The sequence below is a fragment of the Octopus bimaculoides genome, chromosome 3, assembly GCF_001194135.2.
Source record: "Octopus bimaculoides isolate UCB-OBI-ISO-001 chromosome 3, ASM119413v2, whole genome shotgun sequence".
NCBI classification, from domain to species: domain Eukaryota; kingdom Metazoa; phylum Mollusca; class Cephalopoda; order Octopoda; family Octopodidae; genus Octopus; species Octopus bimaculoides.
The window spans coordinates 87,043,166-87,069,466 of record NC_068983.1 but is presented as its reverse complement, the minus strand read 5'-3'; the positions used below and the strand labels follow the sequence as shown (position 1 = coordinate 87,069,466).

At 35.9% G+C, this 26,301-nt stretch overlaps 1 protein-coding gene across 2 annotated transcripts in view; it reads left to right on the top strand.

The window, feature by feature from the left end:
* LOC106869133 (cilia- and flagella-associated protein 410) overlaps positions 1-25,933 on the top strand; it is a 44,916-nt gene extending 18,983 nt beyond the window's left edge. The window contains exons 2-7 of one of the 2 annotated variants that reach the window (XM_014914708.2): positions 3,291-3,356; positions 7,102-7,325; positions 15,515-15,659; positions 16,888-16,963; positions 17,280-17,297; positions 23,690-25,933. In XM_014914708.2, coding sequence (XP_014770194.1) covers positions 3,291-3,356; positions 7,102-7,325; positions 15,515-15,659; positions 16,888-16,963; positions 17,280-17,297; positions 23,690-23,821 — 661 coding nt within the window. In that variant the 3' untranslated portion in view covers positions 23,822-25,933. The remainder of the gene's footprint in view (positions 1-3,290; positions 3,357-7,101; positions 7,326-15,514; positions 15,660-16,887; positions 16,964-17,279; positions 17,298-23,689) is intronic. The other variant, XM_014914709.2, reaches the window with a different exon arrangement.
* Positions 25,934-26,301: the final 368 nt, after the last annotated feature.

The following is a 26,301-nucleotide window of genomic DNA, read 5'->3' as shown; positions in this document are numbered from 1 at the left end:
TCCATTATCACTCTCTTATTCATCATGCCATTGTCACTCATGTCTTTCTAGTTTGCCTGCCCTTATCACTCATGTCTCTCTTGTACTTGCCTTTATCACTTCTGCTTCTAGCGCTCATGCTCAGTCACTGTCTACTCTTCTCAATCACACTTCTATGCTGCCATTATAACTGAGGATTGCATAAACACTTATGAAATTTATACATAAATATTTGCTTAAAATAACATTTTTACATTTATTTATTTAACAGTATTTAACAAATAGGTTTATTGTCAATTAAAAGATTTCGATTAAAAAACATATATAAAATCAGATTGCCCATAAAAAGTATTTGCTGTCCACGGACCCCCTGTCTTGTCCTTACGGACCCCCTGTGGTCCGCGGACCACAGTTTGAAAACCCCTGTTATGACAGACTGCAACCAATATACTCTGTAGAATGGTTAGTATTAGAAAAAGCATCTGGCTGTAAAAACCAAGCCAAAAGTGAAGCTTATAAATGAGTTCCTAGCCCATCTAGGGAAGAGGCAATAACCCATCCAACTCATACCAGCATGGAAAGCAGATGTAAAACGATGATGATGATATATGATGGGTTTCCATATTATAGCAGAAGATACTTGCCCAAAGGTCACAGATTGAGACATAACCAGGAATCATATTGGTGTAAAGCAAACTTTGTAAGTGCATAACCATACAGAATTTACATTATTTACATTTGACGGATATTTTTCCTCATCTTGTTTGTTGTTAACACAACGTTTCGGCTGATATACCCTCCAGCCTTCATCAGGTGTCTTGGGGAAATTTCGAACCTGGGTTCTCATTCCTAACGATGTTACTATTATTATTTTTTTATTATTATTACTATTATTAATCAGGTCGCTGCGGTGAATCGAACTCGGAATCTTGGGGTTAGTAGCCCGCGCTCTTAACCACTACGCCATATGCCTGTGAACTGCATAACCATACATTCCTGTTTTATATCAGTAACAGGAAAAAAGAAAAGGTCACTGAATGAGCATTGGAGAGAGCAGCTACTACCATTTCTTTCTTTCTCTCTCTCTCTCTCTCTCTCTCTCTCTCTCTCCTATGTATATGTGTGTGTGTGTTCATTTATTTTCTTCCAAAATAAAAAATGAACATGAAATTGCTGGCAGTGGCTTAATTGCTTTCCTGATGCTAAATCCTTTAGTTTGTAACCATGGCAACCAAAGAAGACGTAAATACCAGAGACAAATTAGATATTCATTGATTGAAGATGATTTCTTGTGAGATTCTAGAACAGTGGAATTCCATCAACTGTCAAACTTGAAATATGCTATAGGTAATTATTGCAAATCATGTATCTGGAATAAAATGAAAGGAAATACAAAAAAAATGTAGCACAATGGAAGACAAACATATCTATAATACATTAAAAGTCAGTTTGAATCTTGTTTGTTTGCTTGCAATGTTACCCAGCCAAACTGGAGCATAATGGGAAAATACTATGAATTGACTTTACCTTGAAATGTTAATGAAACAAGTTATACTTAAATTGGAGCAGCAGTTATTGAGATATTCAGGGTTTGCGGGGTATAAATACCCAAAACGGTGCATAATGGGAAAATGTTTCGAATTTAACTTCATCCTGAAAGGGAAGAAACTCTAACCTTTTAATGTCACATTCATTGAAATAACCTGGAAAAGAAAAATTCCAGGAAACAAAATTCCATTGCTGGGAAACTCAGAGTTTCCTGCTGAACCAATGAGTCACAGGTAGTCTAGTATTTTTATATATGTAAAATTTAAGAATTTTGATAGTGAAGTTATCAGCTTTTTATATCATTATTATTATATGGGACATGGGAGTGGCAGAATCATTTGAATATAGACAAAATACTTTGTGGTATTTGATTTGGCCTTTAACATTCTGAGTTCAAATCCCACTGAGATAAACTTTGCCTTTCATTTTTTCAGGGTTGAGAAAATAAGTACCTGTCAATCATCGACTAATTACTCCTTCCTTCAAATTTCAGGTCTTGTACCTATGCTAAAAACATTATTTTTAAGAGAGTATTGTAGTTCACTAGAAGCATTGTGTATTGTTTGTGAAATATAATGTGTCTTGAATGGCACAACAATGCAGAGTGGATTATAATAACTGTTGTAATTTAATTATAGTTTAATATAATGTTAAAGAAGTGATTTTTAAATTCTCAATCGCAGGATAATGCTAATAATATAGCCTGAACAGGATAAGCTACCCCTATTTTGCAGAAAAAAGTGTAGGTGGTTACATTCTGAGTTCAAATTCCACCAGGATTGATAAAATAAGTGCCAGTTGAATACTGAGGTTGATGTAATCGACTTACCCCTCCCCCAAAACTGCTGGCTTTGTGCCAAAATTTAAAATTATCATTATTATTATTGAGTGAGAGAGCAGTGCATGCCATCAAAGTGACACTGGGGTACAAATATACAAAGCCCAATGTACCCATCTGATAAAAGTACATCAGGCACATGCATCACAACCATATGTGCACAACATAGTGATTTCATATCAAGATAAACAGTGCATAACTTTGCACATGGGGCCCTGTTAGAATTTTCTTTAGGTCTAGTAGCCCATCCTACTCAAAAGGACCCTGAATAAGGACGTTGAATGAAATACCCATGTTTCCAGAGATAAATTATTCAAACCCCAAAGAATTCCTCTCAACACATGGCTATGATGCTCCCCCACTACTTCTGCTCATAATCAGAGATGCACATATTGTCAACCACCAAGAGACGTGCTCAACTAGTTAAGGTCAAACAACTGACAAGCCTCTCTTTTACACTAAGACAAAACATATACTTGATATCACTTCCATCAGAAGCCATGAGAGCCAGTGCCTGGTATTGCATCTGGGCATTTATTATTATTATTCAGTAATCTTATCTTTATCATGTGCTTTCACTGCACTACCAAGCACAGCTCTGTGTACCTTGGGTATGTACTGTGGTTTGTTGTGGTACTCTTATTTTCACTGTATCGAAAGTGTTTTATATAGGATGTGTGCAGTGCCTAGTAGTGCTATTTTCTGTATGTTATATATACTTGTAAGTCCTGGTGTTTTTGTTATGTATTTGTCTGAATGTGTTTTTATCATACCTAATCTGCCTACTATAATAAGAATTGTTTCTGTTTTTAGGCTCCACATTCAAATTACCTCTATTTCCAGATCTTAGTATCTTGAAAGTTTCTTCATTTATTATTATTGTTGTTGTTATTATTATTTCTTTTTTTTTTTTTTTCTTTTTTAGGTCTTGTGATTTATCTGACATTACAGTAATGAATAAACTAGCAAACTTGGAAGTATGCAGCATTAGGTAAGATTGAAATAAAATTTAAAACAAAAATTAAGTAAAAACAAAAAAAATAGGCTAGAGATAGTTTGGAGCAGTTTAACCTTTTATATATATATATACATTCATGATTGTTATTTTGCTTGTTATTTGTAAATTAACTGTCTAGACATTTTACTGTACTTTCTCTCTTTTAAAGAAGTTAAGTTGTTTTTTTAATTAAATTAAAATTGAGGTTGAAAGAGCTAAATCATGTTAATAACATGTTGCAGTAGGATGAGTCATTTAAAAGTACTTACATTGTCTATCATCCTTGACTATATATTTATTGTTGGCTGATAATCTTTTAGTGATGATGAAATCTGACTCAGTTATGAATTGGTCTTAATTAATCTATCTTAATTATGGTCCTAATCTGATCTCTCTTTGTTGCCAAGTGATCTCTACTATGATTCAACAGTCTATTTTTGGCAGTTGCCTCCCGTTATTGTGGTTGTGTTTACCATTAGTCAACAGGGTCTGTGTGTTCATTTTAACTACTATTTTATTTGATATAGGTTATTTAATATTTATTAGCAATTATTTAATATTAAGATGCAGGTATGGCTGTGTGATAAGAATTTTTATTCCCAATCACATGGTTCCAGGTTCAGTCTCACTGCATAGCACCTTGGGCAAGTGTCTTCAACTGTAACCCCAGGCCAACTAAAGCCTTGTGAATGGATTTGATAGATAGAAACTGAAAGAAGCCTGTCGTGTACATATGTATATATGTGTATGTGTTTGTGTGTGTGTATGTTACTGTCTCCTTGTCTTGACATTGTGTAATAGTTGTAATCAAGTATCACTGTCATGCAAGCAGTGTCCTTTGTTTTCAATCCTCCATGAAAACATGTCTGGTCATGGTGAGGCTGATGACAGAAAGAGCATCCAGCCATAGAAAATCCACCTTAACAAATTCCATCTCGTGACTTTTCATTCGTTGTGACGACAATGGTTCCAGTTAATCCGATCAACGGAACAGCCTGCTCAGGAAATTAACATACAAGTGACTGAGCACTCCACAGACACGTGTACCCTTTATGTAGTTCTCAGGGAGATTCAGCATGACAAGGCTGGCCCTTTGAAATACAGGTACAACAGAAACAAGAGGAAAGAGTGAGAGGAAGTTGTGGTGAAAGGATACAGCAGTGTTCACCAGCAACACCCCCACCCCCTGCCGGAACCTCGTGGAGCTTTAGGTGTTTTCGCACAATAAACACTCACAACACCTAGTCTGGGAATCAAAATCACGATCCTACAACCATGAGTCCGCTGCCCTAATCACTAGGCCATTGCACCTCCACAAATTCCATCTAACTCATGCAAGCATGAAAAAGTGGACATTAAAATGATGATGGTATTGGTAATAGATTGATTTCAAATTTGGCACAAGAGGTGGAGCTAAATCGATTATGTTGACCCAGTATTCAACCAGTATTCAACCCAGTATTCAACCAAAAGAGAGAAAAGCAAAGTCAACCTCAGCAGCATTTGAACTCAGAATGTCATGACAGACAAAATGCTGCTAAGCATTATGCCCAGCATGCTAACAGTTCTGCCCACTCTCTGCCTTTAAAGAGGTTTATAATAGATTATTTAATATTAGTTTATTCTTTTACTAATTTCAGTCATTTGACTGCAGCCATGCTGGAGTACTGCCTCTAATTGAAGAAATCGACCCCAGGACTTGTTCTTTGTAAACCTAGTACTTATTTTATCGGTCTCTTGTCCCCAACCACTAAGTTTTATGGGGACGTAAACACACCAACATCGGTTGTCAAGCAATGGGCGAGGTGGGTGGGGGACAGACACACAAATACATATATCATCATTGTCATCGTTTAACATCCGCTTTCCATGCTGGCATGGGTTGGACGGTTTGACTGGGGACTAGTGAGCCAGATGGCTGCACCAGGCTCCAATCTGATCTGGCTGAGTTTCTACAGCTGGATGCCCTTCCTAATGCTAACCACTCCGAGAGTGTAGTGGGTGCTTTTACGTGCCACTGGCACGAGGGCCAGTCAGGCGGTAATAGCAACAGCCATGCTCAAATGGTGTTTTTACATGTCACCTGCACACGACAGGCTTCTTTAAGTTTCTGTCTACCAAATCCACTCACAAGGCTTTGGTCGGCCCGAGGCTATAGGAGAAGACACTTGCCCAAATTGTCACACAGCGGGACTGAACCCAGAACCATGTGGTTGGGAAGTCAGTTTCTTACCACACAGCCACTTCTGCACCTATCCACATAGCCACTCCTGCACCTATGTTTGGTGATAGATCGTTAGAATCATTAGATTAGCACTATTTAGTTATGGTCCCTATGTTCTGAGTTCAAATACTACTGAGGTCAATTTTACCTTTCGTCCTTCCAAAGTCGATGAAATAATGTATTAATCAAGTACTGGAGTTAATTTATGTTCCAATAATGTATTCTAGATTTGAATGCTATTATAATAAAAGAGCAATCAATAGCACAAAGACCAAGAGTTAGTCAGAGGGAGAAATGGTGAAGGCTGATTTCAGGAGGCTGAACCTAAAGAAGATGTTGAGAGATTGCAACAAGTGGTATATGATTGTACTGAATGACACTTGTCCTAACCATGCAAGCATGGTAAAATAGATATAAGATTATTATGAGTATATATACTTCCATAGATAGGCAGGCAGGTATCTATATAGGCTGTTTCTTGTACTCAGTGTAAGCCATCTAAATATTTTCCAGTAGATGCCAGCATGGCTGTGTGGTTAAGAAGCTTGCTTTCCAACCACATGGTTTTAGATTCAGTCCTTCCGTGTGCGACCTTGGGCATGTGTCTTCAACTGTTGCCTTGGGGTAAACAAAATGTTTTGAGTGGATCTGATAGACACACGTGCATGTGTGTGTGTGAATATGTATATTTGTGTCTACTTGTCTTGCCAGTATGTGATAGTGAAGGTGCATGGCTCAGTAGTTAGAGTGTCAGGCTCACAATCATGAGGTAGTGAGTTTGATTCCTGGGCCGGACTGTGTGTTGTGTTCTTGAACAAGACATTTTATTTTACATTGCTCCAGTTCACTCAGCTATAGAAATGAGTTGTGACATCACTGGTGCCAAGCTGTTTCGGCCTTTGCCTTTCATAACATGAGTGACATGGAGAGGGGAGGCTGGTATGCATGGGCAACTGCTAGTTTTCCATAAGGAACTTTGCCCAGAATTGTGCCTCAGAGGGGAACTTTCTCAGTGTAATCTCATGGTCATTCATGACTGAAGGGGGCCTTTACTCTATGTCACAGTTGTAAACAAGTGTTACTGTCATACAAGCAGTTTCATTCATTCCCAACCTTCCATGAAAACTTGTTCTGCCATGGGAAAATATTACCTTACTTGGAAACAGGTGAAGGTTGGCAATTGGAAAAGTTTCTGATAGTAAAAATATGAACCCCAATGAATTCTTACCCATGTAAGCATCAAAAAGTGGACTTTAAAGTTATAATAATGATGGTGATGTCCTGAAGTCTAACAAATGTTTCACTCTTTATTATTAAATGAATTTGTTTTGTAAATTGTGTTTTCTTGTCAAACTTTTCATTAGACATTGATGATGTTTCTTAAAAGTATAGACAAATATATATTAACACCATATACTATCAGTATATGTTCAAATTATTTTAAACCAATATACTGGCTATGTTTAATTTTTTTAGAGAAAATACACTAACAGCATATCAATTTGCCTTTTGCAGCAGTAATTTTATTGAATCAATTAAAGACTTCCAGAATTGTAAAAAGTTACGAGAGCTTTATGTCCGAAATAACAATATTTCAACTCTTGGTGAACTTTGCTATTTGAAAGAACTACCCAACCTGAAAGTATTGTGGATACAGAAAAACCCAATATCTGAACTAGAAAACTATAGAAATACTGTAATCCGCACTCTACCAAACATTGAAAAACTTGATAATGTTCGTAAGTAAATGGTTTCTTTTTGTTGTTTCTCATGGCAGGTTCATTGTTAATTTGAGATGATTAAGTATGATGTTGCAAGACGTGTTGAATTCTAGCATCAGTACGAGACCCGATCTTTCATACATTCATTCGCCATTAATACTTTTTTAAATGTATTATTTACTAACAGCTACTTTCATAAGCTAACCATTTAAACTGACCCCTCAATATATAACTTCTTAATCTCTCTCTCTCAGCCTTTGTTCCTCCTTAATTCTTCATATAATTTTGCTAAGATAATTTCTCATTTCTTTGGATGTTTAATTTGTCATCTGCCATGAACACTTTAAATGAATATCATTTATCAATTGCTAGTTTCATAAGCTAATTTAACTTTACTATCTCCCCCAAATTAAACCTTGATTGTTCATGGTGCTCCCGCCCCCACCACCAATACCGGATATTTTTATCTCTCTCTCTCCTCCCACCATCTACACCGGATAATCTCTCTTTCCTCCCACCACTATTACCAGATATCTCTTCTCTCCTCTCCATTCCTCACTGGTACTGTCCTCTATATTACCTGCACTCACTCTCTTTTTTTCTCTCTCTCTCTCTCTCCTGGGACAAATGCAACTAGCTTAGCTGCCCACCTACTCAACCTGCTATCTTTCATTTCGTTTTGTCTAGAAATTTGTCATCAACTACCCAGTAATTTTCCATGGACATATCAAAGTGAAAGAGAAAGCTAATGGGCTGTACATGCGTGCTTGTTCCTCTGTGTGTGTGTGTGCACGTGTGCATGCATGCTTGTTTTTGTCTGTCTGTGTGCATGCTTGTGTGTATATATGGACGAGCTTGTTTCCTCTGTTTCTCTGTCCGAACCCCCCCTCCCTCACAGGTGGTACCCTCCATCATACCTACAATCTCCTCTCCTTGGACAAATGCAACTAGTCTAGCTGACACCCTACTTAATCTACCATTGGAATATTCATATTTGCAACACCAGTAATGCTTAGACTAAGACTACATGTTGAAAAGCAATGTTCACTCTGACAGGACTTGAATCCAGTGAGGCTTGGCAACAGGAAGGGTATTCAGCTGTAGAAATCATGTTGAACCCACACAAGCATGGAATGTAGATGTTAAAATAATGATGACAATGATGATTATGATTATGCACAAGACCAGAAAATTGCATTTGTGGGTTGTTGATCAGATTGACACCAGTATTTGATTAATATTTTATTTTATCAACCCTGCAGAGATGAAAGCAAAATTAACCTTGGCAGAATTTTGAACTCAGAATGTAACACAGGGGTGGGGAAACCCCTGCCCACGAGCATATTTTATTGTGCCCACAGACTGATGTACTCCTATGTACAAAATATAATAAAATTTTCAATTATAAAATTTATACAATATTCATATGCCTATTATCAATATAGGTCGCATTTCCACTACGACTTAAAATGGTTAGACTTGAACAGAAATCATCCGGTAATTGCCATTTGAATGGAAATTTTATTTTTACTATAAAACACATATTACTAGGTTTGTACCATCCCCTTGAGACCCGACTACACTCTAACTGAAAAATATAGAATACCACATAAGTAATATAAACATCCTAAATTCAGTGGCAGTATTAAAGAAGATGTTATGCATTAATTTAATGTGTTAAACTTATCTTTATTAATGTATATCAAATTATACATAGATATATACAAGATTTACACAGATATGAGACCTTTTTCATTGGAAATTTTTGCCCGCTATGCTAAAAAGTTTCCCTACCCCTCATGTAAAAAGCCATAAGAAATACTACTAGCCATTTAAGATATTTTTATATCAATTCTTCTGCATGAGTACAGGTTACCTGGTTGTAGAAAATTAAATTTGTGAAGTCTAGTGTTTTGCATTGCTACAATGGGAATGATACACATTTCTGAATTGAGTAAATTGAGACATGAATAATGTGCTAATTTCTTTCTTTTTTGTTATTACTGAATCTTATTAAGACGATCATATCAATATATAAATGTGTGTGTGACTGAAAACACCTCCCCATATCAACCTCACTGCCTTAGTTAAAAAGTCATTGCTCCTAAAAGCAACTACCTCAGTAAAATGATGAACAAATTCACTCCTTCCTCTGCCTTAGTTCATACATAAGATGGTACAGAAAGTGTAAGACAGAGGGACAGAAAGTTACAGTATTGCTCATTAGCAGATAAGTTGTTTTTTTTAATTATTTAACATATGATTGCTCAACTGGCTCAAAATGGCAACCAAATCTCTCATAAATCACATTCTACTCATCATCATCATCATCATCATTGTTTAACGTCCATCTTCCATGCTAGCATGGGTGGGACAGTACCACAAGAGCCGGCCAGGCTGAAGCCTGCACCAGACTTCTGTGACTGTTCTGGCTGGATTTTTACAGCTGGATGCCCTTCCTAACACCAACCACTCAGCAGAGTGGACTTAGTGCTTTTTACGTGGCACAAGCACAGGCAAGGTGAGTAGTGCTTATTATGTGGCACAAGCACAAGCTAGGTCAGTTTTGGCAAGGTTTTTACAGCTGGATGCCCTTCCGAACACCAACCACTTTACAGTGTAAACTGGGTGCTTTTAAGTGGGACCTGTGCTGACAGGGTCACTAAGTACTTGCAAGATAAAAAAAATAATTTTTTTTAACTTTTAAGAGGGGAGGAGGCAGTGTATATTATTATCATTACTAGCATCAAAAATGACGGCTAATTGTAGTGTTTTATATATAAATAAGGTACATAATAATCACAGAGACAAACATTCACATATGTCCCTTGTACATGCACACACATACACACATATATTCACACAGAGTTGAAATGTTGTTTGATTTTTCTTTTCAGCGTTGAATGTTCATCATTCCACTTCCATTGTACACACACACACACACACACATTCACATGACTCCCTTTTATATATACACACACACACACACACATACTCACAGAGTTGAAACACTGTTTGATTTTTTTTTTTTTCACCATAGCACTTCCTTCATCCCACTACCAAGTTTGCCATCATCCCTTCCTTCGTTATTCATCTATCACTCCGTCCTTTCTCATTCATATGTTGTGACGGAGAAATACACAAGAGTATTATTATAGTAGAAGATATGGATGGTAAATCAAATTAATACACTTGTCAATGTTCACATACATTCACATACTTCCTTTGTACACACATATACTCACACAAAGTGGAAATGCTGTTTGATTTTCCTTTTCAGCATTGAACGTTCATCATCCCATTTCCATTGCGTGCACACACACACACACATTCACATACCTCCTTTTGCATACACACACATATATACTCACACAGAGTTGAAACGCTGATTTTAGCTTTTTCACCCCTTCCTTTGTCTTTCATATGTTGTAAAGGAGAAAAACAAGATACACAATGCACTCTTTGCCACTTCCTCTCTCTCATTGCTATTACTTTCTCTCACTCCCTCTCAGTCAGGGCTATTACTCTCACTATTTCTCCTTCACTGAATTACTATTTTCTCTCATCTCCCTTCACTTATACTACTCTGCATGATTTTAGACAAGTATGTATGTATATATATATATATATATATATATATATATATATATATATATATATACACACACACACACACACACAAATATATAAAAACACTATGCTCATTATTATATTAGGAGATTGTTTTTATGACTACTCTATTCTTTGTTGGCATAAAGCAGACAAAACTTGTTGAGGCTGTATTCTACAGCCAAATGCTCTTTTCTTCTGCCACACCTTACTTGTTTTCAAGTGAAGTACTTCATTCCACTGGTCTTCCCATGCCAAGCCGCAGGACATATTGTTATAAACAATACATATATTGATACATCAACATTTATGCCTGCTTCCCCTGCTAACATAGGATGGACAGGTCACGTCATTTCAAGTCAGTTCTTCTTCACAATCATTGTCTCCCTCGGCAGGAGACCATGCCTCACTCATGCATTTAATTTTTGTGCTATTTCTACAGCTGGATGCCCTTCCTGACAATAATTATTCTACAGAGTGTACTGGGTACATTTTATCATCACACTGGCACTAGAGAAATTGTGTCTTTGACAAGACTAAGGGGTCTTGTCAAATCTTGTTCATCAACCAGTTTGCAGCATGTACTTGGTTCATTTTTACCATAGCAAGCATACTAATGAGGTTGTCATACCCTTAACAAGACTAAGTAGTTCTCTTAATCCTACTATGTCTCTGCTCGTTCATTAACCATTTTGGAGATGTACTGGGTGCATTGTATCATGGCACCAACTCTAATAAGGTTGCCTTGTATCCTGCAAGACAGCAGAAGATCATCACTGCTTTACATTGTCTCTGTCCATTCCAGGTAACATGACCAGTGGAGTAAGTAAAACAAAGAGTGATTGCAGAAAAGAGGATATGACCAGGGAAACAGAGTGAGTAAGGTGATAGTATCAAAGAAGAATGAGAAATTGGAAGCCATCACAACTATTTATATTGAATCCTTCCTACTTCCGCCATCTGTATCTTGCTATTTCTTTCTTCTCTATCCCTTTGAAGCTTGAGTTAGAAGAGAATGCATCAAATCTATTGGAATCAATGCACCTATACCTGCAAACAAGGAGCTGCCAATGTCTCCTCCATTATACTGTGTTATCATTCTCATTATAGCCTTTTTTACTATCTCTCTTTATTACTTCTCTCACTCTATCTCTCCATCCAGGCATTTCCCATGTTCTCAATGTGCTCATTGCTTTAGTTCACCTGCTGCATATGAAATCTACTTTCTCTCTTATCTTGCCTCTGATTCCACTACACCTCTTGTGCATCTTTTCTTGATACTGGGGACATTATATGGAATGTCTGCTGACTCCTTTTCTACATACCAAGTACTCCCTGACAGTATCAGAGTCCTACTTTCATTCTTACATACTAAAACTTAGTTTTTGCTAAGTTTATTTTACAACCCTTCAATTCTGTGTTTTATTTCCTTATTTTGAATCTGCTCCAAATCTCCTACAGATTTACTGTAAGAACATGCTAAATTCATCACTGAATTCATTATTGACACACCTTGCTGCCTGCACCTCTGTACATGGCTTGTTTGGCCCTCACAAATCATTCATCTAGCCCCACCCTCCTTAGTAAACACTAGGTCACAGAAAAAGAGGACTTTGTCAGAAGCCTTTTCCTGGTTGACAATGCACAATATAGGGGATTAATTTTAGTTAAGGACTTTTCTTGGAGAGGGACTTGTGTTTTACTAGCAATATAACTTCAGTGGTACCTTTTCCTGAAGTAAAACCAAACTGCATCTCATCCAGTCTAATTTTGTTTGTAATTACTTTGGCATTAACTCTTTACCTAATTTCTTTAATGTGGTCCAGTAGTTTGATACCTCTATAGTTTCCTTTCTCCAGTGCATCTCCTTGTCCTTGAAGGAGTTTACAATATTACAGTACCAATCATTAAGTAAGACACCTTCCTGTGTTATCCAATTGACTATTTGAGTGACTGCTCTATATGCTTACTTCACCAGATATCTTAAGCATCCTATTGACTGTTGCTTTATCTACTAATTTCTCTATCTGCTATACTGCTGCTACTTTGGGTAGCTGGTCCTTGTTAGATTTACATGGGGTAGCCTCCCTCCCTCCTTTTCTCTCTTCTATGCATTCTCTACATTCAACAGCATCTCATTGTAGCATTTTCATGCCTCTTCCTTTTTGTCATCGGTTAAAGTGGGTGTCATTCTGTATAAAGTGGGTTATCATTCTGTATACACTTCGCTCAATCCACTGTAGTGCACTACCTAAGCAATCCAAAACACCTTATACTTTTGATCTCCATGTCATAGGACATCTGCAAACTTCTTTCTGCCTCTCCCCTTACTGTATATACCTGATGTCTGACATATCTTATAGCTATTTGATAATTTTCACTGCTGTCCCCTCTCTTCCAATCCTTTGAAGACTGCCTTGCACCTGTAATGGCTCTATCTACAGTACCTCAACTTGTACATAGACAGGACCATGCACTAGCAACAGATCTAGTCTGTAACATTTAGCAAATTATCTAGTAGAAAATATCAGTCTTATTCAAATAAGGTAGTAGCTTTAATGGAAAGTCTCTTAACATTTTGGTCTTTCATCAGATGATAGAGAGAAGTGTAGAGGGAGCGAAATAGAGGTTAGAAATCAGGTGGGAATGCTGTTCTAGAAGAGGAGTTCACACGAGAGAAAAAAATAGATGTGTTTATGTAAGTGAAGGAATCTATCTGTCTGAAAATGGGCATAAGGGGAGATGTGTGTGTGTGTGTTTTAATGTGGTGTATATGTGTGAGTAGATGTGTGCAAGTGTGAAAATATAGTAGAGGTGATGGCGTGTGTGCGTAATCATTAAGGAAGTGGTATGAAAGCCTGTGTATGAGAAGGTAAGGATGGATGTCACTGTGAAGGAAAAAAATCATGTTGGGGAAGTAGATGGGATGACAAGAGAAATACAGAAGCTGTGATCATTGTATATGTCAAGGTTCGTTTATACTTTGTCATTCATGCATATCCAGCAAAGCATGTTCATCTTGTTTTTATCTAATCTTTGCATGTCTTCCACATTCAACATGTGTGTATGTATGTGTGTGTGTGTGTGTGTGTGTGTGTGTGTGTATATATATATATATATATATATATATATATATATATATATATACACACACACACACACACACACATATATATATACACCTACATATCATTATCATTTAATGTCCATTTTCCATGCTGGAATTGGTTGGATGATTTGACAGGATCTAACAAGCCACAGAGCTGCATTAGGCATGTGTACATCATCACTTACTGTCCATCTTTCAGGATCCAGTGAACCATGGGATTCCATTCAGCTCTAGTACCAGCTTTGGCATCTTTTCTACAGCTAGATGCCCTTCTTAATACCAACTTTTAAAAATCGAAAATTATCCAAAAAACTTATAATACTTAATCATATCAAAGGGAAATGGAAATTAATAAAAATTTTCACTTCCAAGTGGCCTAGCGTATAAAAGTTTAGTCCAAAGACTATGAATTACTCATAAGGTACAGTGTGTATTTAAATACATAAGAGGAATCCACTCATGGGATTCCTTACGCTAGAAAGAACAGCTAGGTTCTAGAATCACAAAATTAGGGAAAGTTGGTATTTTTTTATTGCCAGTGAGGAGCTGCGCCTGCGCAGTAGATCTGAAAAAATTAGGATGTATAAACGAGAGGCATGGAAATGATTGCCTCGTGTTTATATATTTTAGTGTTAGGTGTACCTGATGGAAACGACTTCACCTAGAAAATTATCTTATTTGCTAAACTAAAGTCAGAAACCAATTGGTCCAGGAAAAGAGATGGTAAAAGTTTTTATTCTTCATTTCGTTCCTTTCGGGATTTTGTCCCTAATTTTTTGGTTCTAGAACCTAGCTGTTCTTTCTAGCGTAAGGAATCCCATGAGTGGATTCCTCTTATGTATTTAAATATAATCTGTACCTTATGAGTGTATATATATATATATATATATATATATATTACATAAACTAGCAGAAACATTTATAAATTTTGAGGTATAAATAAAATAAACTTACCTCTTTAATCTGTTTGATACCAACCCCCACCCCTTGTTTCTGTGATTCAAACTTCTATTTTGAAAAATTTAAATTAGAATCTTCAATCAATGTTTTTATGTTAATTTAGGGGTGGCGAGCTGGCAGAATCTTTACTGCGTTGTACAGAATGCTTAGTAGCATTTCTTCCAATTTTACATTCTGAGTTCAAATACTGCCTGGGTTGACTTTGCCTTTCATCCTTTTGAAGCTCATAAGTATCAGTGAAACACTGGGGTCAATATAATCAACTTGCACATGCGCACGCACAATTCTTGGCTTTGTGCCAAAATTTGAAACCACTTTTTTTTATTTCGAATTAAGTTCCAAACATCAGCTTAATAATGACAGCTATTTAGGTACATTTTTGATTATTTTCAAAATGAATTGTAACCAAGGTAATGTATTTCAACAGAAATATGGTAACAAAGAGGTTAATGATTTAATTTTACATACTTTCATCGTAATATATGTATATATCTTTATTTTACCTTCTCTCTCTCTCTCTCTCTCTCAGATGTGACTCAAGCGGAGAAGGAAACTGCAAAGAAAGAGGGTTTTGAGATTTGTATTCCAAAAGAGCCCACTCCGCCAACTAAACAAGATACCCCAACATTTTCAAACTGGAGACAAACGATTGAGCTATCTATTGAAGAAATCAAGTAATTATTACAATTATGAATTATTTTTATTTTCCAATAATATCAAAATAGAATGTAAAATATTATACTTAACAGAATTTGAATATTCATACTATGCTTTACAGTGAAAATTAATACAGATTAAGAAGAAAAAAAATATCCTTTCCATAAATAAAAAATAATAAAAACTTTAACTGGATTTGAACTCTCACCCTAAGCTTTACATTGAAGAATAAATAATTACTTCTAATAAGGTAAGAAAGAGGGTGAACTATTCTCAGTAAACTGTAAGGAAAAGATGATATGCAACGTAGTTGACACAAATTACTATATATTAATAGCTATTTGTGAATCATACTTAGAGCAGATACATCATTGAGGAAGCCTAACAAAGTACAGTATTCATCTCAAGAAATCATCTCTTATAGATGTATAGTATTTAAAAGACATGGAAATATATCAAAAGCAAAACATAAAATCATCCAACAGTAGTGGTAGTGGCATTGCAAAATAAGTACTTCTGCTTTCTAGGCTTCATCAGTAGCAAGTATCCACTGTGTCTACTGTATGTGCTGATGAAGCCCAAAAAGGCAGAAATATGTATTTAGCAGTGCCATCATCACCAACTCAGAGAGGCAAGGCATGTCATTCAAATGCCTTCAAATTGATTGCCCTGCCTTATGTATGGCAAACTTGAAGATGGAAGACGCTCTGTCAGTGGCCAGCACAAGCGCTTTTAAGATTAACTGAAAACAACACTGAAAAAGTGTCATATCCTTCCCAACAGTCTCATATCAATGGCTGCAGATCACACTAGCTGGCGCAACACATACAAGACTGGCACTGCTAAACTCCAAGATCTACTACAGAGTGAAATAGCACACTGCACCTGGCAGCATGAGCAGAACCCTGGGAGTCAATGAAAGTAAGGCTTTACATGCTCCACCTGTGGGCATATCTGTCTCTCCAGAATCAGACTTCATAACTACAAATGACATTTGGGAAAAGTACTCATCACTTCGCGATGTTCATGAAAGAAGAAGACATTGCCACTGGACAATTTTTGTCTGCTGTTGATATATTTCTGTGTTTTTACACCTTTGAGAAATACTTTGTCTCGATGAATATCACAGTTTATTAGGCTCTCAATGATATATCCACTGTATGATATACAGGTTGCTTTTCAAACTAATACTGCTTTTGTTACTAATAACAAATCTATATTAAGGATTTTTATGTCTATTTTCAGTAAAGTCCGAATAGAACATAACTTGGAACCACTGCATATAGATAAACTTCTACCACCTAGTCACACTCATAAAAGGGTTAGTATACATTTTGGTACAATCCTAATTGCTATAAAGGACTTATTTACTTTCAATTGTTATTTTACATAATCATTTTTTTCTGTTTTTGTTTTGTTTTGTTTGTTTGTTTTTTTTGTAAATTTCATTAAAGAAAATTGGCAGCCTACAACCTCAAGTCAAAAGTTTATGAATGGAGCATTATTTAACATTTAATGTTATTTATTAAAAAAAATTACTCTGAAAGTTTTCTCATGCTAGTCAGCTATATGTACTGTTACTATGATGTAATGTTTATCCTTGTTTTTTTTTTTTTTACTTTAAATGTTAACTCTAGGATGAGGAATTTGACAAGGTTAGTAATTTCACTTATTTCATTGTAGTTAGTGATTTTTTTTTTGTGTCACTGTTGTCCTTTTATTTCACTTGGCTTCACTTGCTTCAAGCAACACAACAGAAACTATTTTGTGTTATTTAATCAATGTTAGGTAAATTTTATTTATGTTTCTTATGAAAAAAAATTTTTGTAAGTATATTTTTTTTCTATTTTTTTTTTTTTTTCATATAAAACTATATGATCACGAGTTACATCTAGATTAGCCTTACCTAAGTTTTGTTTTTGTTTTTTCACCCTTAATTTGGCTAAGTTTATGTGTGTGATTATTCTAATTATTATTTTAATTCTTTAACTCTATAATACTTATTAATAATTCTTGATACTTCAAATATTTCACTTTTACCTGAGGAAAACAACAAAACTGAAAGCTTGAACAAGCTCTAATGATACTCTCTAAATTTAAACATTACGAAATCGTCATGGCACCTGTGCCCAGCATCGCCTTCCTGGCACTTGTGCCGGATGGCACGTGTAAAGACATTCAAGCAAGATCGTTGCTAGTGTCACCGAACTGGCTCCTGTGCAGGTGACACGTAAAATACACCATTTTGAGCGTGGCCGTTGCCAGTGGCATGTAAAAGCACCCACTACACTCTTGGAGTGGTTGGCGTTAGGAAGGGCATCCAACTGTAGAAACTCTGCCAAATCAGATTGGAGCCTGGTGTAGCCACCTGGTTTTACCAGTCCTCAGTCAAATCGTCCAACCCATGCTAGCATGGAAAGCGGACGTTAAATGACGATGATGCAGGCAAGCAATTATAATACCTGAAAGTTGTTGCAGAATATAATTATTGATATTTGAATTAAATGTGTATAAGAAAATTTAATTTTTTACATTAGTGTATATTCTTTGTGTTGTGTGAGGACTGGCATGTCAAAGAATTGACTGAAAGTTTCCTCTGCGTGTCATAAAAGGTGACTAAAAGAGTTTGAGGTAGGATTTGCACTCCAAGCTTATAAAACCTTCACAAGCAATGACTGCCCAAACAAACACCTAAGTTGAAGGGTTGTCACTGAAGTGGTGATTCCTTTCTCCACCAGGAGTAGGGAACCACCAACAAATGGTGGATGCAGTAATGCACTGTTACTGTGCATGCCCCCTTTCTTCTACTGCTAATTATACTCTTAGCCATTGAACAAGCTAAAAATTAACAATTTATTCTGCATATTGATAATTTGAGTTATAGGGTTAAGATATATATCTAAAGTAACACCACCACCACTTTTTTTTAATTATTACTATTTTTGCTATCACAGTTAAGGCCATGCTGGAAACTGCCTCTTTGTAATTTTCTGGGAAAATAAGTTGGTCCCAGGAATGAAAAATTTATTGACCAGAACTGTTTATTCCTTTCCAGCATGACACATTCTTCATACAGCTATTGTATCACTTTCTCTCTGTTTCACAGCCTTTTTTTTTAAATCACCAGGTGGGGATGGGGGTCTGTCAAAGTGACCCTTTTTACTATTGGTTGCCTTTTCTACTGCTGGAGCAGGCAATCATTGGTGTCTTGCTTAGAAATGGTTAGTCATGTTTTTTTATGCTGGGGATCAATTGGACCCATCTGTAGAGTATGTCTCTCTTTGTATCTCAGTCCTTTGTGAATCCTAATGTAATACCTATCATCATCATCATTTATGTCAGTATTTATTTTATTCCTAATATTTTGATATCACTTCATCTGTAACATTTTTTTCTCATATTTAATCAACCTACTTTCCATCTCCCAATCTTCTTCCTAACCTAGCAAGTAGCTAATGCACCACAATGCTCTCACTAGCTCCATTTCCAGCTCTCTCTGTTAAGAGGCACAAGCACTTAAACACATGTACACACATGACGATAACTTCTGCCTACTAAACTCAATCACAAGGCTATAGCAGAAGATACTTGCCCAAGGTGCCACACAGTGGGACTGAACCTGAAACCTTGTGGCTAGGAAGCAAGCTTCCTAACCACACATACCTGCTAATTTTTGTTTTAGCAGAGATCTGATATTCACCACATTCACACTACTAAAGTTCTTTCTTATTTTCTGTCAGTTTGTTAGAGATTTCCACTGTATCTCCTATACTCTTCTTGTTTACACTGACAACACAGTAAGGAGTGCCAACACATTGAGAAGGGACATTTCTTCGATTCTTTTGGACTTATTTTACTTCACAGTATCTTTGTTTCAGTTTCACCTTCCCGCTAATAGTTTGTTAAGTTCACTTAAACACACTCTTAGTTTCTTTTTTCATGGTGCACCAATCTAGAATTTTTAGAATAAGTAAAGATTATCACACTCTGTAATGATATTCAGCTGGTTGACAATCAGAGATTCCTGGAGTTATACAGCACTGAAAACCTATGTGACTGTCTAGAACACTAAAATTAAGATAAAGGTGGTTGTGAGAATTTGTTGCCAGATTGGTTGGTAACTAGTGAAAGCACATGGCTAAGTGGTTAGGATATTCAGCTCACAATTGTAAAGTCATGAGTTCAATTCCCAGTAACATGTTGTATCCTTGAGCAAGACACTTTATTTCACATTGCTCCAATTCACTCAGCTGGCAAAAATGAGTCGCGCTTGTTTTTAAAGAGCTGGCCTTGTCACATTCTGTGTCATACTGAATCTCTCTGAGAACTACGTTAAGGGGTATGTGTGTCTGTTGAGTGCTCAGCCATTTGCACGTTAACTTAACGAGCAGGCTGTTTCATTGATCGGATCAATTGAAATTCTTGTTGTTGTAACTGATGAAGTACCAGTGGTGGTAGCCATTTTTTACTTTTAAAATTCTAGATTGGTGTATCATGAAAGAACACTGTTTTGAACTGGGCCCTTTGAAAAAGACACCAACCCATATGCACAGTATGTAATTTAGGATATTTATGATACATTAATATGATTCATATCAACTGTAATCATTTTAGCTTACCAATTCTTGTAATTATCTTATTGAAGACTTTGTATCTATACTGTGATTCCAAAGAAAATACATAGGTATAACTTCCAATGCATTCTATATGCTCAGAGGAGGATTTTGTTCTCATCACTTTAAGCTAATATAACCTTATTAGTTATACAGTAGTACTGCTGCTTACAGCAGTGAGACTTGATTGTATCTACTGGTGGCACTGCATAGGAACTATTTATTCTTTAACTAGAAATTTGATGGTTTGGTCATTCGTGTGTTTAGGCACAAGAGCCTCTAAAAGGATTTTGTTATTTTCAAAATTACTTATATATTTTATTTGTATAAACAAAAATAACAAGAAATGAATATTATAGTTTGAGGGCAACTAAAACTGTAGATTGTATACATGCTTAACCAGTATTGGCCTCGCTAATCCAATTGCATTCTTATTTCTTGTTCTTTGTTGTCTTACTGAGAAAATAAGCTTTTCTCTAACATAACTCATATTTTCATGCAATTGTATATATACCTTAATAACATTGATTTGTATCTGTAATATGTATGTGATGTGTGTATGCATCCATCTATCCTGTTTAAGAAATATCTGTTTATGTACATGTGTATGTTTCTCTACATGTGTATACATATTTATCAAAGAAACGCTCTACAGTACATCAGCTCTGTTCATGGACACTACATAACTAAAACTGTCAAACTTCCTACAAATACTAAATCTCAAACTTTTTAATTTTTTGTAGTAAACATGCATTTATTACATTGTTTACAGTGCATTCTAAAATACTAAACTTCTTCTTTTAAGAGGAGAAAAGACTTGTTCTCTGAACAGTTACTGACTCTCTGCAAATCAGTGGTACAGCTAACAAACATATAAATATTCTACTTAGAATATAATCATAAAAAGGAATTGGAAATGAAGCTGGCAGTTTGATAAACCTTCAATCACAAAAATGATATTACCATCTGCCTGCTCCTGTACCTTTAAACTGTTGTTGGTACTCCGTCGCTTACGATGTCGAGGTTTCCAGTTGATCCGATCAACGGAACAGCCTGCTCGTGAAATTAACGTGCAAGTGGCTGAGCACTCCACAGACACGTGTACCCTTAACATAGTTCTCGGGGATATAGCGTGACACAGTGTGACAAGGCTGACCCTTTGAATTACAGGCACAACAGAAACAGGAAGTAAGAGTGAGAGAAAGTTGTGGTGAAAGAGTACAGCAGGGTTCACCACCATCCCCTGCCGGAACCTCGTGGAGCTTTTAGGTGTTTTCGCTCAATAAACACTCACAACGCCCGGTCTGGGAATCGAAACCGCGATCCTATGACCGCGAGTCCGCTTGCCCTAACCACTGGGCCATTGCGCCTCTGCCTCTAAACTAACAAGTTGCATAAGAGAATGTAACCACTTCTTCTCCCCAACTATATTTATAGCTATCTTTCTTGTATTGACCTCATTTTAAAGATTTTGCTGAATCTTTTCTGTGGGAACTGAAATCTTCTCTTCTCTTCCTTCAAATTTTCCCCACATGCATGAATTTTCAGAAGTTCAAGTAGAGCATTAATTATATCAACATCAACAATTCAAGAGAGACTACAAAAGGTATGAGCATTGACTCACTTATTCAGACAAACTAATAACCCAAAATATAAGCTGATGAGTATAGTTATAGCTTCCTGCACTACACAGAGAAGAGTTATGAAAATTAATTGATTATGTTAGAAGACACATGAGTGGTTTAGAAACAGAAATAGAAGAATGACAGAAATATGATTGAAAGAAATTATGAATGAGTTAAGATTATATTGAGTAAACTATATTAAAGAATATCAAAAAATTATAGTGCTGTTTTGTTATGCAAAATTTTCACAAGAGTAGTGAATGTAAAAATCTCAAAACTTTAAATGGTAATGATTTGAAATACACTGTTAATAGTATGTAAAATATGTTAGATGCAAATTTATCTCTCCTGGCCCTCTAAATCAGCTTATGTCTACCTTTATTTCCTACACTTCCAAAAAACAAACTCAAAATTTTAAAGTACAGCATAAACAAATATGACACTATGCAAACTAAAAATAGGATTTACACAATCTGGAAACTATCACTAAGTAACATGTATAGTTAATCCTTTATACTGTATAAAATTCTTCTGCAAATCCAACAGGTATTGACCTTCATTTCCTCTGTTACCAAAGTCAAACAACTCTAAAGAAATAGACCTCATTATTGCTTACCTCTTAATTGCAGCTTTATTGCACTCTTAAATGATTATGTAGTGATTCCAAAAATTTCCCCCCACTGGTGACCTTTCTTCATTGTTGACATACAAATAGTTTTGTTCTTTCAAAATCAATTGCAAATCTAAAGCCTTTACACATGATATAAGATAAGATTTTCATGAAGTATGACAGATAAACTTCATAGATTCCATTCCTACAGGTTATACCAAGAACTAACTACCTAAATCTAATGTTTTCCCTACAAGCCATATCATTTCACTAGGGCTCACTGAATCCCTTCATTGATCAATCTTGGTGTCCCTACTTCCACGATCTGTCATCATCTATATTCTTTTCCCCTTCACCAATCAATCCTAACACCTCGTGTCAATCATTACCAACCCTGTCCACTTCAAAAAACAGAATGACCAACTTTCCATAACTTTCTCCTTTAAATTCAACCTCTTTTCAATAGTTTTGTTAAACAGTCTCTTCATACATCTTTCAGGAGATTCCAAAAATCTGATCATTTTTTTAATGACTCTAAAATGCAAATGTTGCTTATTTCTAGAAGAAACTGCATCAGACTGCAATTTCTCTTGAACAGCTTCCAGCCTCTCAACCTCTTGATGAATTAGCAAGCTGTGTACCACCTCTGCTCAAATTGACTCAATATGTTTGTCTCTGTCACATCTAAATGCAGTGGAAACTATGCTCAATCTCACACCCGCTGAGGCACTTGCCCTGTCCACGTTTTATTGACTGCAGAAACTCTTTCTGAATATCAACCACATTGACTTAGCAACTCCTCCTAGATGCTCTGTCTTCTCATCAGGATTTTCATCCACTATTTCATTCCTGGAGATTACTGACAAGTTCTCGTTATGGTATTCTTTAAATGCTATTCTCATTTTGCATAGCCTGCAGTTTTTGTTTCCTTGACTGTATTTAGAAGAAACTCATGAGGAATAAACTTTTCATTACCATTCATACTTTACACTTCCTTCTAACTCTTCAAATCCTCATCTAACCAAATTAGTTCCCCACTACTACCACCATCCAAGGACTGTTGGTGACACTCCTGAAACCCAACAATAAAGTATATTTTCAGATATTCAGCAGTCTTACAAAACAACTTGAAGGTAAGAAATATAAACTCTTTTAATTTGCTGATGAAATACAATTTGAAATGCTTGTTTCTCTTTCAGAACAATCATATCCTTCAAGCTGTCTTCGAACTTATCAAGGAATTGGATGAAAGTTCTTTAATGGAAATACAAAAAGACATTAGCTTTCGACTGCAAGCTATAAGGGCTTATAAAAACAAGATTAACAACTGATTGCATTTATTGTTTGATATGTTTATCAGAAAAGAAGCCTATTTTCCTGTATATTGTGTTGCTTAATTACCAAATACGGTGAATATTTTACTGTGTTATTGACTTGCAAATTGATTTGTGTCTCACCTATTTAATGTTATTTCAAAGGAACTTTGTTACATATTCTTTCTTATTAATTAGATGTGCTCATCTAATGCTATCTTGAAACTTTATTTATATGTTTTTAGGTTGTATTTTTTGCATTATTTTCTTACTCCAAGAAAATTATTTTTTTACCAGAAAAGCTTTAAAACTGATATTTTGAGTACATTTATTCAAAGACTTTCATACTCTTTTTTTGCATATATACTTTCAACTGGTTGGCATTTAAATTTTATATGATATATTATTTTTTGTCCAAATATATTGGAAAATGTATTGTTTTTAATTGAATGTGCTTCTCTGAACTGTCAGCATTAATTATTGCCCTCACCTGGTTATATATTCACTAAAGGAAAACTCCAAAACTCCAGTCTTTTTCTCACCTCCAATTCAATCCATTATTTAGTCATATCTGATTCCATTGGATTGGCTGACCACAGCTTAATTAGGGCAAATACACCTCACATTTTTATACCACACATCAATCCTCTAACTCAGGGGTCCCATGGTTAACTAGTCAGAGTTCCATCAGTTCTATGATGACTCTCCTTGTCAGTAAATGTATTTCACTGCTGACCTAGCTGAGACACCTGACGAAAAACATCCTTTTCCACAGCCCTCCCACAAGGCCTACAAGCCAGGCAAATTTCAAGGGTTCATTTACAGCTGTGTTACATGGAAACAGAATATTGCCTATGGTATGTAAGTAGCAGGTAGCACTCCTGCTGATAAACTCCCCCATTTTTGCTGGCCATTGTGCTTCTAGTTCCTCTCTACACAAAACAATTCTTCCCAAACTCTCTTTTCTTTCCTACTTTATCTGTCTCACATGTAAATGCCAATCCCACAATCATGTCAACTGTTTCATCTGTCTCACAACTTTGTAAATATAGTTACCAAGGGCAAAGATTCTTGCTTGTTCCAACACAAGGGATGATTGGTTCTGATAATGTCACTTGCTTTAGTCTCAGTGCACTCCGGAGCCAGCTCATGTAGTTACATCTTTCCTTTTATGCATATGTATCTATCCCATTCTGTCAAATTTTATGACAGTGTTATAGAACCTGTTCTAAGCAAGCATATCCTTCACTTGTAATGTAACAACTCCAGTCCTTTTCAACTGCCCAAACACAATTGTTACTCATATCAAGAAAATAGTAATGAACAACATACAACTAAAACCCTTGAGTTTACCACAAATTCTCATCCTCACTGTTTGATGATCTGTCATCATAACCTCACATATATAACATTGTAATTGAGAAAATATTTTGATCAGTTAGTGACTTTCTACAAAGCACAGGAGTTATCCCACTTTGGAAAATTGCTCACATTTTGGGGATAATGCTGCCGCTGCTGCCACTGCTGCATAAACAAACACCATTTATCATGAAAACAAGATCATTTGGTTAATTGACAAAGATTCACTCTCCAACATGCTACATCCTTTGACTCTCCAGCCTACAAGGGAGCTTCTACATGATTACTCAATCTGCTAGATACAACAACCTAAAAAGCCCTCCAAATTTCTCTACAATCTTAAAGGAAGGACACATTGGATAATGTAGTCCCAAGTTCCCTACACGTAAGAAAAAAACAAGATGGTCATAACTGGAATGCTTTTGATCATTGATCTGCTCAATTAGAATCCATTTGAAGGCTAAGCAACAACAAAAACTATTAGCTTACGAGCTTACAGACATACGGTTGTTCTTTCCACACCTTCCCAGTACATCCATGTCTCATTGATTCATCAGCCCTCCTTTGCCTCACACACCTTCAAACTCTGCTGTATCCAGTTGTATCTTCCTGAAACCATAACCCTCCAAAATCTAGTCCTTCTTACATTTTTGTAAAGGATGTCTGTGTTGTGAAGTTCATACTAAATATCGACTGCCTGGGAAGGTCTAACAAAGGTCATTGATATTGTCCTTCCTCCAGGGACTATAATAAATAAATAAATAAAACTTATGTTGTTCATGAATTTTTCTTTGACATAATATTTAGAAGTAGCTTTAAAACAACACAAGAAGAAATGGTGTTAGATATGCATGTATGTTTATATGTGTATGTTTGGACACACTTGTATGTATGAACACATAGGCTGAAGTTAATTCCATTAACCCTTCTGTTACTATATTTCTGTTGAAACATGACCTTTGGTTCAATTAATTTTGAAAATGATGAAGAATTTAGTAAAATACTTTTGTCATTATTAAGCTAGCCTTTGAAACATAAATGCACATGAAATCTTTTATAGTTTTAATTTAGATAACTTTATAACAGGAAGTTTATATCATAGAACCAAGGGTGGTTTCAGGTTAGTTGTTATCAAAAGG